The 12,253-nt window shown below is 44.3% G+C and overlaps 3 protein-coding genes and 1 long non-coding RNA gene across 7 annotated transcripts; 2 read left to right on the top strand and 2 right to left on the bottom strand.

The window, feature by feature from the left end:
* Positions 1-308: 308 nt before the first annotated feature.
* On the bottom strand, positions 309-3,124 carry nfatc2ip (nuclear factor of activated T cells 2 interacting protein). Its single transcript, XM_069724773.1, has 9 exons — positions 3,112-3,124; positions 2,245-2,343; positions 2,113-2,173; positions 1,891-2,011; positions 1,704-1,784; positions 1,208-1,472; positions 932-1,076; positions 683-795; positions 309-577 (listed from the first exon to the last, which is right to left on the bottom strand). The coding sequence occupies exons 1-9, from the start codon at positions 3,121-3,123 to the stop codon at positions 416-418; spliced, it is 1,059 nt and encodes a 352-aa protein (XP_069580874.1). The 5' UTR covers position 3,124; the 3' UTR covers positions 309-415.
* A 797-nt stretch (positions 3,125-3,921) lies between these two features.
* On the bottom strand, positions 3,922-7,454 carry sgf29 (SAGA complex associated factor 29). Of its 4 annotated transcripts, none has more exons than XM_069724787.1 (10): positions 7,182-7,454; positions 6,628-6,695; positions 6,385-6,460; positions 6,220-6,292; positions 6,004-6,068; positions 5,790-5,919; positions 5,124-5,270; positions 5,001-5,036; positions 4,386-4,548; positions 3,922-4,272 (listed from the first exon to the last, which is right to left on the bottom strand). In XM_069724787.1, exons 1-10 carry the CDS (start codon positions 7,192-7,194, stop codon positions 4,156-4,158), a joined length of 888 nt encoding a protein of 295 aa, XP_069580888.1. In that variant the 5' UTR covers positions 7,195-7,454; the 3' UTR covers positions 3,922-4,155. The 4 variants fall into 4 exon arrangements, with proteins under 4 accessions (XP_069580888.1, XP_069580890.1, XP_069580889.1 ...); XM_069724789.1 differs by having other exon boundaries at positions 6,628-6,706; positions 7,182-7,453; XM_069724788.1 differs by having other exon boundaries at positions 6,628-6,706; positions 7,275-7,453.
* Positions 7,455-7,616: 162 nt separating this feature from the next.
* Positions 7,617-9,946, top strand: LOC138636663 (uncharacterized). Its single transcript, XR_011312314.1, has 3 exons — positions 7,617-7,955; positions 8,260-8,364; positions 9,293-9,946. It is a non-coding gene; the product is annotated as an uncharacterized lncRNA (long non-coding RNA).
* A 214-nt stretch (positions 9,947-10,160) lies between these two features.
* nupr1b (nuclear protein 1b) lies at positions 10,161-11,798 on the top strand. Its single transcript, XM_069724791.1, has 3 exons — positions 10,161-10,404; positions 10,498-10,633; positions 11,518-11,798. Exons 1-2 carry the CDS (start codon positions 10,308-10,310, stop codon positions 10,623-10,625), a joined length of 225 nt encoding a protein of 74 aa, XP_069580892.1. The 5' UTR covers positions 10,161-10,307; the 3' UTR covers positions 10,626-10,633; positions 11,518-11,798.
* Positions 11,799-12,253: the final 455 nt, after the last annotated feature.

Genomic DNA, 12,253 nt, shown 5'->3' with positions numbered 1-12,253 from the left:
TAATCCCACAAGGGGACTTTTTTTAAAGGGTTAGAGTAGGAATGAAGCTAAAGCTAGTTAATTCCTCCCCCAGTTATCTAAATTTAAAAAAAAAAAAAAAATCGATTTTGATGAGCTTGGTTTTAGTTTATTCAGTTTGTTAGTAATTAAATAAAGCAGTAGCGACATCAGTTCATGACGAAGAAGAAAAACAAAGCAATTAAACTCCTGCTAAAAGTAGCTAGATTAGTAAAAAGTTCATCATTCGATGGTTTAGTAATCACAAAAAAACAATACAAATAACTTTACAACAATACGATGAGTTAATGTTTCAAGTTGTTTTTATTTTATTTTGAAAATATAATCCCATGTCGCTTCATGAACGAGAACATTTACAAATACAGTGGCTTTTTTCCAAATAAAGTACCGTGCCGGCTCAGGTCCAGACTTCGATGATGTCACCGTCCTCCATGTCCAGCTGCGCCGGCGTCTGGCCGCCGTCCACCTTGGAGCCGTCGTAGTGAAAGCGGACTTTAGAGCGAGCAGCGGCGGACATCTCGGACAGATACCGGGAGAAGACGGAGCCCAGCGGGGCGTCCTGAAAAAAACAAAAAAACAAAACACATGACATCATCCGTTTGTGTCCCGCTGCTGAAACAAACAACAGACGATGAAGGAGCGAGGAGGAGGAGGAGCTACGAACTCTGTGCAGGGAGAACTCCTGAGAAGCGTCTCTGTCTCTGCTCTGCAGGCGAACCGTGATGATGCTGCTGTCGTCTGCTTCGCTTTTATCCTCCGCTGCCATGACGACACACTCTGCTCACACACAAGAAAAAAAAAGTCGTAAAAGATTTTTTTTTTTTTTTTTTTTACGTATGAATTATTCAGATTTAGGTTTTCGAGCCGCCACAAACTTGTTGTCTGCTTCTCGTCTCTTCACGAATAAACTCACCGATGATGTCGGCGATGCCGAGGCCGAGCTGGCCGACGGTGGAGCCCGTCGGCAGCTCCACTTCCTCCCTCAGCAGCAGGAGGCGAGGGGGCGGGACGTTCAGGATGACGGACAGCTGGGCCACCACGTCTCTTAGAGGTGTCGCCTAAAAACATTTAAAAACAAACAAACAAACAAACAAACCAGGCGTGACTGACAGGAAGTTTCCAACACGAGACAACAAGGAACTGTCGAGGAACAAAGGAAGTTCTCCGAGGAACGTTTCTGCATACGTACGGGCAGCACCGGGATCTTGTGGACGTCCGTCCGGCAACGGATCTTCAGGGGGATCTCCCGGGCTGAGGAGCTGTACGGAGAACTCTGGGATCCCAACGTGGGGCTCACCACGATGATGTCATCGTTAGGACTCATGACAATGATGTCATCGTAGTCGTCATCGTCGGGCGAGGAGGACCGGCGGCTTCGAAGGCGTCTGGACCTGCTGTCCCGAATGTCCGGAGACAAGAGGGAGTTCATCTCCTGGAGGCGCCTGTCGATCTCACTGAGGACACACACACACACACACACACACACACACACACACACACACACACACACACACACACACACACACACACACACAGTTGACCCTTCGGATCCGATAACTTTTCAGCTCACTTCACATTATTTGGATCTCCAAGATTATTGTTGGAGCCAAAATTAGTTGGTGTATTTATATTCCCCGAATATGAGTCACCTTCAAACCCACCAGAACCGACAGAACCGGACCCACCTGAGCTTGTCTTTGACCTTCCTGGACTGTTTCTGGACCGGACTCTCGGGAGGAGGAGGAGACGGGCAGCGGACGGCCTCTCTGAAGTAGAACAGAACAAACGGACTCGTGTTAAAAAAAATGTTTGGACGCCGTTTTTTTTTTTTTTTTGCCGCGAGGTGGATCCGGTTTGTCTTTTCGGACTCACCCTTGTTCCGGTTGGTCCCGCACGTGTTCCGCTTCGTCCTCCGAGTCGCTGAAGGTGATGACGGGCGGCGGCATCCGTCGGGATGTAAAGTCGGACCACAGGCCGTCGTCTGGACCGCCGTCTGCTCGGACACGGACAAAGGTCAACTTTAAAGCAGGAAAACGACCTTTGACCCCCCCCCCGCCCCTCGGCATCGAACCACGCCTGCTCAGGTAAATTTACCTGCGTTTTCCTTCTCTAAGAACACAGCGGCCGCCGGCTTCATCTGCAGGCTGCTGCTCACCTGAGGGCACACAACGGCGGTTTTAGATGACATCATCAAAAAGAACAGAGAACTTCCCGCCGACTCGGCACCTTGCTGGAGTAGACCGGGACGCCCACGACCGCCGACGGGTCCAGGATGCGTCGGCGTTTCGGTGGCTGCTCCACGGCCGTCCCCTCGCTGTCCGACACCTGCACAGGAGGGACAGAAATATTAGGAGCAGCTCCTCCTCGAGACCCAGTGCAGTAAAAAGTCTTCAAAATAAGAGCATTAATATAAACAGAAACAACTGAACTTTACTGGATCGTCTTTCAACCTGTTTGTGACGTCACAAACCTAAACTTTCAGCAAATGAAAATGCAAAACAGCTTCTTAGTTTTAAAACTCTGAAGACAGTGAGATTTATTTACGGATTATAAAATTAAAGGATTTACGGACACACTGGTTTACGGGGAGACTTTATAATAAATACAACTCAACGGTAACGTCCTTGTAGAACAAAAACCTCCGAGGATGAACTAAATAAAACACTTTCTGACTGCATTGTTTGAGCCGTTGAACGGTTCTTCAGTCGACAGTTATCCGGTTAACGGTTTTTAACGGAGTTCTGTGCTGTTATTAACATCCGGTTATAAAGTGTCAGGTTCGGTTTTAGTGGTTAAATCAGACGGATTTGATTGTAAACAGCTGTAGAAACTAAAAACGAAACCAACGCAGCGGCCTGCGGGCTTTTATTTTGAAGAGTTGTGATTTTTAACGCCCGTTAGCGAACTTCTTCATCTTCTTCTTCTTCTTCTTCGCGGTTTCACGTGTTGAACTGTTCGCTTTCAGCCCGCGGTGTGTTTCACGGGAACACTGGACCTTTATATCAATGACGTTAACCACCGATACGTGTTTGTTTTACCGATAAAAAAAAGAAAGAAAAAAAGAAACGGCGGCAGGTCCGTCAAAACACTCACCGCTTCCGCCATCTTTTTCCTGCGCGCTGCTGCCCCCTTCACGGACCGTGGGATATTATTACGGGTGTTTTAACCAATATCTGGTGTTGCCTTCAGGGACTATGGAAAAAAAAATAAAACACGAACAAAGAAAAGCTACATTGTACGTTTGTTGGCTGCTCAGACCGAGATTTTACCAAAAATATTGAACAACTAGTTTATAAAAAATATAGTAATTTTACAAATTATAATAACGCCAACAGTATAACATGTTTAAAATTAGAGCTCCACAATAAGCAGTGTATGTAAATGTATAAACATACGTATGTTTGTATATTGCGTCTTTCATTTCTTCTGTTCTGTTCATTTAAACTGTTAAACTTTGTGTTTCCTTCTGTTTGCACGCGTGGGACCATAAAAGCTGAACACCGTCTTTGAACAGGAAGTCGTTTTTAATGTGGGGGACACCAGGTTTTATTTTACTGCGTAAAAACAATCAAGTCGCGAGTGTTCAACGAAGTTTATTTCACTGCCTGGAAAAAAACGACAAACTGTAAACTGAAGTGAAAGCCGCTGAGAGACACCCGGGTGACCTCTGACCTGCCGCAGGAAACGTGAAAATAATGAAAACAGCTGGTGCACTAAACATATTAACACCTACTTTAATAATGAAGACTTAAACGTTAAAAACGCCAGGTAAGTCTCTGACCCTCTGAACCTGCAGTGAGAGTCAGTGTGTGTGTGTGTGTGTGTGTGTGTGTGTGTGTGTGTGTGTGTGTGTGTGTGTGTGTGTGTGTGTGTGTGTACAAAGCAACAACACATGAACCTGTCTGTAAGTCCAGTAGTTTGTTTTTATAACACGTAAAAAAACACAGTTTAAGGATCGTCAGTGTCGAGCTGCAGTTCTTCTGTCATCCAGCAGGTGGCGCTCTGAGGAGAAACGTGTCCGCACAAACAGGAGGTTTGTCCTTCATCAGTAGAGAGTCTGATCGATCAGTGAACATCAGATGCTGATGATGATGATGATGATGATAATGATGAAGGCTTCCCTCCCCGCAGCTCGCTTCACTTCTTCTTGTTCTCTTTGCAGGCGACCACGTATCTCTGAGCCACGTTGAGCGGAGGAGAGTATCCGTCGGCGTACGATGTGTCCTCGAACAGAACCGAGTAGTCGTCCTGAGGCTGTAAACAAAAACAAACAAAAAAACAAATAAGAACGTTTTCTGTCATGTAGAAATAAATCCCGAGGGGGTTCTTCGGTCTGCGAACGTCTCGTGACAGAAACAGAAACTGACCCGGTGTGGCGGCGTGTGGATCAGCGCCCGGTAGAAGCAGGTGGTCTGCGGGTAGAGGGCCAGAACCAGCTGGTCCTTGCTGAACAGGGCCTCGGGGTCCGTCTCCGGGTTGGCCTTCCACTGCGGCAGCGGGATGATCCTCCGTCTGCTCAGAGTGTGTCGCCTGATCACAGAGACAGAGCGGATGAACAGAAACACGGCGTGGGCGGACGAGAGGCCGGCGGGACGGACAGACTCCGCCTCCCAACCCTCTGAACCCCAACCGGCTGCCCCGCGGGCGTCAAAAGACATGTTTACTTTTGAATAAATCACCATAACGACCAGAAACTGGAAAGAAAAACAAAAAACAAAAAAACAGAAACTATTATCAGGTCTTCAAGCTTCTGATGGTCCTCAAACAGATCACGAGCTTTTGAATGCTTCAGAATCTGATTTAAAACGAAGATATTAGATAGAAAATGTGCCCAAAACTAAAGACGATGTAATGAAGCGACGCTGTGGAGCCCTCGTTGTCCTCCTCTCCCTGGTGGATGTGACCTGATTCTACTGGGTTTCTACTGGACGTGTTAAAGGGTCACAAAGTGGAGACGGACACGGAGCAGAATCAGAACTCACTCTTTGCCCTCCTCGTCGATGTCGTCCACTTCATACCTGCGGCGACAGAAAAGGAGGTTTTAACGCAGGTGACGCCGTGATATGTGGGGACGTGTCGCCGTGACGACCAAGCTGCGCTCTCACTTGTTGGTGGAGTGGTTGTAGCTGACCACCTCGGCCAGGATCCACTGCTCGTCCCCGTCCACCGCCTTCACCCTCGCCGCCACCTTGTCCCCCTGTTTAGCCACGTAGTCGCTGCTAGCCGGCGTCGCACCACACAGAGGAGGAGGGCTGGAGGAGTAGGAGGAGGAGAGAAGAGGAGGAGGAGGTGGAAAAGAGAGGATGAGGAGGAGGAAGGAGGAGGAGGAGGAGAGAAGAGGAGGTGGAGAGAGGAGGAGGTGGAGGAGAGAGGATGAGGAGGAGGAGGAGGGAAGAGGAGGAGAGAAGAGGAGGTGGAGAGAGGAGGAGGAGGAGGAGGAGAGAAGAGGAGGTGGAGAGAAGAGGAGGAGGAGAGAGGATGAGGAGGAGGAGAGAGGAGGAGGAGGAGGGAAGAGGAGGAGAGAAGAGGTGGTAGAGAGAGGAGGAGGTGGAGGAGAGAGGATGAGGAGGAGGAGGAGGAGGAGGAGGAGGAGGAGGAGGAGAGAAGAGGAGGTGGAGAGAGGATGAGGAGGAGGAGAGAGGAGGAGAGAGGAAGAGGAGAAGAGAGGACGAGGAGGAGAGGAGAGAGGATGAGGAGGAGGAGGAGAGAGGTCCATCATGGCAGCTGTTCCTAATAAAGTGACCCGGTGCTGGATGATGACTCAGCAGTACCTCTCTCCCGGCTTGCCAATCCACAGCGGCAGCGTCATGGCCGACTGCTGGAGGAGCGTCATCAGGACGCCTCGCCGCATCGTCTTCCTCGGAGGGTCGCTGTCGCTGTAAACGCCCGCCATCTTAGCAGCTGCAAACAAACAAATAAACAAACAAACAAACATGAGACAGGAAGTCAGGTGCAGACGTTTAAAAGCTCTCAGCACCAACGTACCGATTCTTCTCTCTTCCAGCAGAGACTTGATTTCTGCGATTTTATCGAGAGCGTGACGCAGGATGCTGCGGAGAAGGAGGTGGAGGTGGAGGATGATGATGATGATGATGATGATGATGAGGAAGACGTGAAGAAGACAGCGTTAGTTTTCTTGGGATTCTCTGAAGCGAGATGAAAACACGAGATGTGATTCAGGACTGTTTGGTTTTCTCCAACCTGCACTCGGCCTCTGCGTCGGCCTTCGCCGTGGTGTACAGTCCTCTGAGTTTGGTCCGGTAGTATGGAGACGCTGCAGGAGGAGGAGGAGGAGGAGGAGAACCACGTCAACAGTCAGACTCGGTTTAAAACGAGGGAATCTAACGAGTGTCTTCTGGGACTGACTTTTGTTCTCTGTCTGCATCCTCTCGTGTGTTTTCTGGATGTTGAGCAGGTTGTGTTCGCTGCGGGACCGCTCCTCCTAAAGGAGGCGCAGAGGAGTATTTAAAAAAAAAAAAAAAACTTTCAAATGGATCAATTATGAAATATTTGACTGAGGAGGAGGAGGAAGGGAGAGGAAGAGGAGGAGGAGGAAAGAGGAAGAGGAGGAGGAAGAGGAGGAGGAGGAAGAGGAAATGTTTGACCGACCTGCGTCTGTTTGATGAGCTGATGAAGCTCCGTCAGCAGCTCAGCGATCTTCGTGTCGGCTGACATGTCTGAGAAAGGACTTGTTACAACACGGACACATTCAAAACCTCGTTTAAAAATCGGTCGTTTTATGGCGCTGTGTACAGCGCAAGATGGCCGGTTCCAGTTCGTAGGAACACAAATTAATTACAAAATAATTTCACTGTTGTACTAAAAACTTGCACCAGATAGAAGCCGAACCAATAAGCAGGTGCACATTGTTTTAATTCACGTCCAGCTGGTAAAGCAGACGTCTGGAAAAACAGAGTAGCTCTTAATTGACTGATTTCTGAATGGAGTTTGGTCGAGCATTCTCAGACTACGAAAAAAAAACGTCCTGTTTTTAGGAACTAGGCGAATGTAGATGCATCAAGTTCTATTAATAAATTTGGTTAAAATCCGGATTATATTTTTATAAATAGATCACAAATAAATCTCGTCGACTGGGTTAACAACTGGTTTATATGGCTAATGTTAGCTGGGCTGCATCGCTGAATAATTAGCTTCTTACTCACTCGAGAAACACATCAGATGAATAATTTCATTGAGATCAATTATAATAAAAATGCGTCATTTCCTATAAAGAAACAGCCCGTAAAGCTACGTACCGCGTAACTTTATTTGTTTGTTTACTGTCGACTTGCTAACAACGGAGGTTAGCCTCCTCTTCTTCTTCGGTGTTAATAGGCGGAAGTCTTCGCCACAGGTTTAATCTTCACACCGCCGCCAGCAGGACGGAGGTGGTACTGCAACTCTGAAACGACACGTTAAAATATACCTGTTTCTTCATTAAAGTTGATGCTATGACAACAAAATGCTCATGTTGAAATAATAATAGAACATGTTGTTTTATTGGTTTGTCTCAGATGTGTGAAACTCCCCATAAACCTCAAAGAGACGTCTGTATTGACTGCAGACATATTACTTTTTTTTTTTTTTTTTTTTTTGACAGAAGCTGGAACAAAGTGGATCTCAAACAGTAACATGCTGCCAGACACCTGAAAACAACAACAACACAGGTTTAACTTCTGCAGACCAGAATCATGCCAACGTGGAGACCTCAGGTTAAAACCTTCCAAAAAAAATCCAGGTCATGGACTTGTTGTACTTTCTTTAGGAGGAGCTGACGGGTCAGCACGTGGAAGGAAAGGTTGTTGTTTTGTTTTTTTAAATCTTTGATGAACACTGGTGCCAGATGTCACAAACACAGCGGCTATCGTCACACGGGAGCTCGTCAGCTGATAAACATCCAGTTCAGTCGATGATTAACGTCTGCTGCGTAAAATCAGGTCAGTGTATTAAAACACATTTTCTGTTTATTTAGTCAAAGTCAAAGTCAAAGTACAAATGCACACGGAAAAATACTACAGGTATAAATACACTGAAAAAGTATGATATTGTATATTAATATACAATATTTTGAGATGAGCACGGAGAGAATCACAGTGTTTCTATTTAAAAGTCGGTAAGATGAATGTGTTCACGTGGAGTTAATGTTCAGCCACACTGATATCTGTGACCCAATTTGAACATTGTGTGAACTCTCTGTGTGACACGCCTGAAACTTGTGTTTGTGCACATGGTTCCTGACAGACAGACCGACCTGCAAATATTTGCCGAGCTGCGTTTCAGGAGCAGCCGAGGTGAAACAAGACGAACGGACGACCAAGACAAAACAGTTTAAACGCAGTGTAAAATGTAAATAAAAAAAACGAATGGCATGATTTTTAAATAACGTAAACTCATATTTAACAGAAAATAGACCAAAGACAACATATCAAATGTTTTATTGTCTTGTGTGTCTTGTGTATCTTGTATCTGCTTTTTTAAAATTTCTACAAAAAGTTGTGACAGAGTGAACAAAAGACTGGAAAAGTTGTGTAAAGATTAAAAAAAAAAAAAACTGGTGGCACATCTGTCAACTAATCAGGTTACCATGGTAACAGATCAGTAGCATCATTGGGTATAACAAGATCGTTTCAGAGAGTCAGAGTCTCAGCAGTGAAGATGGGGAGAGGTTCGCCACTCTGTGAAAAGACTGTGTGGGCAAATAGTGCAATAATCTAAGAATAATGTTCCTCAACGTAAAACTACAAAGAATTAGTGGATTTCATCGTCGACGGTTCATAATATCATTAAAAGATTCAGAGAATCTGGAGAAATCTCTGAACACAAGGGACAAACCAATATTGGATGGTGGTGATCTTCGGGCCCTCAGGCAGCACTGCATTAAAAACAGATACTATTCTGGAGTGGAAATCACTGCATGGGCTCAGGAACACTTGTAAAAACCATCGTCTGTGAACACAGTTCATCGCTGCGTCCACAAATGCAGGTTAAGAATGGGACATTTCACTTTCAAAACTCCAGAAACTGGTCTCCTCAGTTCCCAAACGTTTACAGAGTGTTGTTAAAAGAAGAGGTGACGCAACACAGCGGTCAACATGACCCAACTTTTTAGAGGCGTGTTGCTGCTATCAAATTCAAAATGAGCACATATTTTTTTTATAAAGCAATAATATTTCTCCATTTCAACATTTGATATGTTGTCTTTGATCTATTTTCAATTCAATATGAATTCATGTGATTTGTGTTTTTGACTCGAGACTTTCTTCTCTCGCTACAGTTTTCCCTGCTCAGATGTTTTTCTCTGAACTTTCCAGACTGGAGGAGGAGTTTCATCCTGGAGGAGTCTCAAAAAAAAAAAAAAAATCCCAAAACAGCTGCATGACGGTGACTTACATAAACATCATGACTAAACTGGAATTTTACAGCCCGGATATATCAGACTAACAATTTCCATCCATAGAAACATGTCGAAAACTAAAAACACTGAATAAATAGCTTTGTTTTCTACAGCAATAAAAAGTTTGCCAGCAAAGTTTCCAAAGTTCACAATAAATGATGTAAATGGAGTTTATTTAGTTGGTTTTGTCTTCAAATAATGGGAAGTTATTTCTCTTTTTAAAACTTCTCTGCATGTTTACGCTCATGAGGTCGAGGTCGTAAAATCTGCAGCCGCTGATAAAAGATTAAAAGAACACAGTCACTGTAATCTGCTGCAGAAAAGGAGGTCAGACTTCAAAATAAAAAACAAATCATGACTCAAAAAGAGAAAAATGTGAGTTTATATGTAAAAGAGACAAAAAAAAAAGGCTGAAAAGGATTTCAAAAGGTCAAAAGCATGAACCAAAAATGTACACGTTGAATTAAGTTCAAAGGCAAAATTAGGAAAAGAAAACCCACAAAGGTCAAAACTATAAATTAAAAAAAATTTAAATGACAGAAATTTTTACTGAGATAAAAAGTTACATTTCTGAAAAAAAAGTCACAAATGAGTTATGAGTATAAAAATAATATTTCTTCACTTATTATATCAATTTAAAAAAAGCTGAAGAGACTTTTTCAATCTGATGCAACATCTGAGCAGAAACCTGCATGAGGAGGAGGAGGAAGATGAAGAGGAGGAGGAGGAAGATGAAGAGGAGGAGGAGGAAGAAGAAGAGCTCTTCTATAAAAACTCAGACTGACTCCTGTAAACAGAACTTTTCGAAGAACAAAACATTTCCGACCGTGAAACTTCTGACAGACTTCGTTGTTGTTGTTTTTTAAAGAAAAACTTGTTGACAAAACAAACCACCATGAGTCACGTGGAAGTGAAGAACCTGAAGCCCTCCAGCTTTGAAGAGGAGTACTACGATGAATATGATTATTATAACTTAACCGATAAATTCGCAGGTGAGCGGCCGCTTCTCTTCAGCTGATCTCAGATCCGGCTGTCGTTGTTCTGGTCGGCTTTGTCCGAACTGAACCGGGTTGTTTTTCTTCCAGAGGGTTCGGCCCGGAAAGGCAGGACGAAGAAGGAGGCCAGCGACAACACGAACCGACACAACCCCGGCGGACACGAGCGCAAGATCGTGGAGAAACTCCAGAACACCGAGAAGAAAGCCAAAGAGTGAATACTGAGGTAAACACGGAGTCAAAACGGTCAAAACGGCGTCAACAGTCTGTTCATGTGTCAATAACTAGATGCCGAATTATTCACGGGTTGTGATATTAATGAGAGGTGACTTTGGTTGGTTAATCAATGAGCTCAACACACGAACAAAACAAGTAAAAACTTTAAATTGGAACATTTCTGAACGACATCTGGTATATTGACGGTTAGAACGTTGACACCGGTGATAGAAACGTGACACCGCCCCACACAGTTCAACTCTTCCTTTAAGAATCTTGTTATATAAGCTCTTCTCCCGCCGCTGCGGCTCAGCTGAGCGGCGGGGACTCCAAAGCAAACTTTAACTCAAATAGGAGTCCGTTTTTCTTCACCATCAAAATATCCTCTGCCGAATTTTATTTTGTGAGTGATTCAGTCACTGAATCATTTTGATGTGCTTTTTACTCGCACGACTCAGCAGGTACTTTAAAAATGGCGAATTTGTCAATGAGGTTTGGAGCGTAGCATGAGACTTTTCTAAATGTTAGAAAAGTCACAAAGTTGGACTTTCCCTTTAAGGATCTCTGTCCTTCTTCCCAGTAAACAAGTAGGTGCGACTGCCAACCTGCAAGAAGTGTTAACCCTTTGTTCATGTCTGTGTAACCTGACACGGTTGTGTTTCACATAAAATCAGTTTTAATGCTCAGTTGGAGCAGACAATAAAAAATTTGCTGATTTCTGAATGAACTCTGGTGTATGAAAGTGTGAAGATAAACTTGTCCTTTTCCTTTAGTTTTAAATTCACATTAAGTCTCAAATGCTCCCTGTCATGTTCGTACTGAGGTTCCTGCAGGTGTGTTCTTGTAAAAGGTTCCTCAGACGTGTTTGTGTGGAACTGTTTCCCCCCCCCTCAGGGCTAACCGGACGGCTCATCCCGGATACCGACCACGGCCTCCTCGGCGGCAGAACGAGACGTGCTGACTCCACGTTGGACCCGAGCGTGACGAGGAGCTTCAGATCCAGCTCTGGCTGTGAAGAGGCTCCTCCCCCTCCTGCAGGTGCTGTGCAGCACTCACCTGAGGCGGCGTCACGCGGTTGCAGCTCGCACCACCACAGTGCACCTGTGACTGCAGCTGGATGACTAATGAACTTCTTTAAAGTTGTTTTAATATTAAAAAGTCTTTAAATGACCTGAGAGTTGTTGTTGTTTTCTTCCGTCCTGCAGCAGCCAAATAATTTTTCAATTCAACTCTTTTTTTCTGAAATAATTTGAGTCCTTCAATTTTTTTTTTTACTTTTGAAAAGAAATACTTTGCTGTCGTTGTGGGAAATAAGAATGAAATTAGAAATAAAACTCCTGATTTTGCGAAGATATATAAAAATAAATAAATAACATTATTTATATTTTGTGAATTTATTTTAACTATAAAATGAATGTGTAACTAAAGTCAAGACGGTGCAGCAGAATACTGGACAAAAAAATTATATTATTTGTAGTTTGTCGTTTTAAAATCATTCAAACAGAATTCAGGTTTTTTTTGTTTTTTTTCTCAGTGATTTTATTAATAATGAACTGGTTTCGTCTGTAAAAGGAGGACTGAGGAGGGACGGGGAGAAAAAAACAAGTTTCCACCAGTTGTCTTCAGTCCG

This window comes from Brachyistius frenatus, unplaced genomic scaffold, assembly GCF_029030835.1.
Source record: "Brachyistius frenatus isolate BFR_SWC_R1_liver_20210118 unplaced genomic scaffold, ASM2903083v1 Contig_394, whole genome shotgun sequence".
NCBI lineage: Eukaryota > Metazoa > Chordata > Actinopteri > Embiotocidae > Brachyistius > Brachyistius frenatus.
Note: the sequence above shows the minus strand (reverse complement) of the source record. Positions and strands in the feature narration are given on the sequence as shown.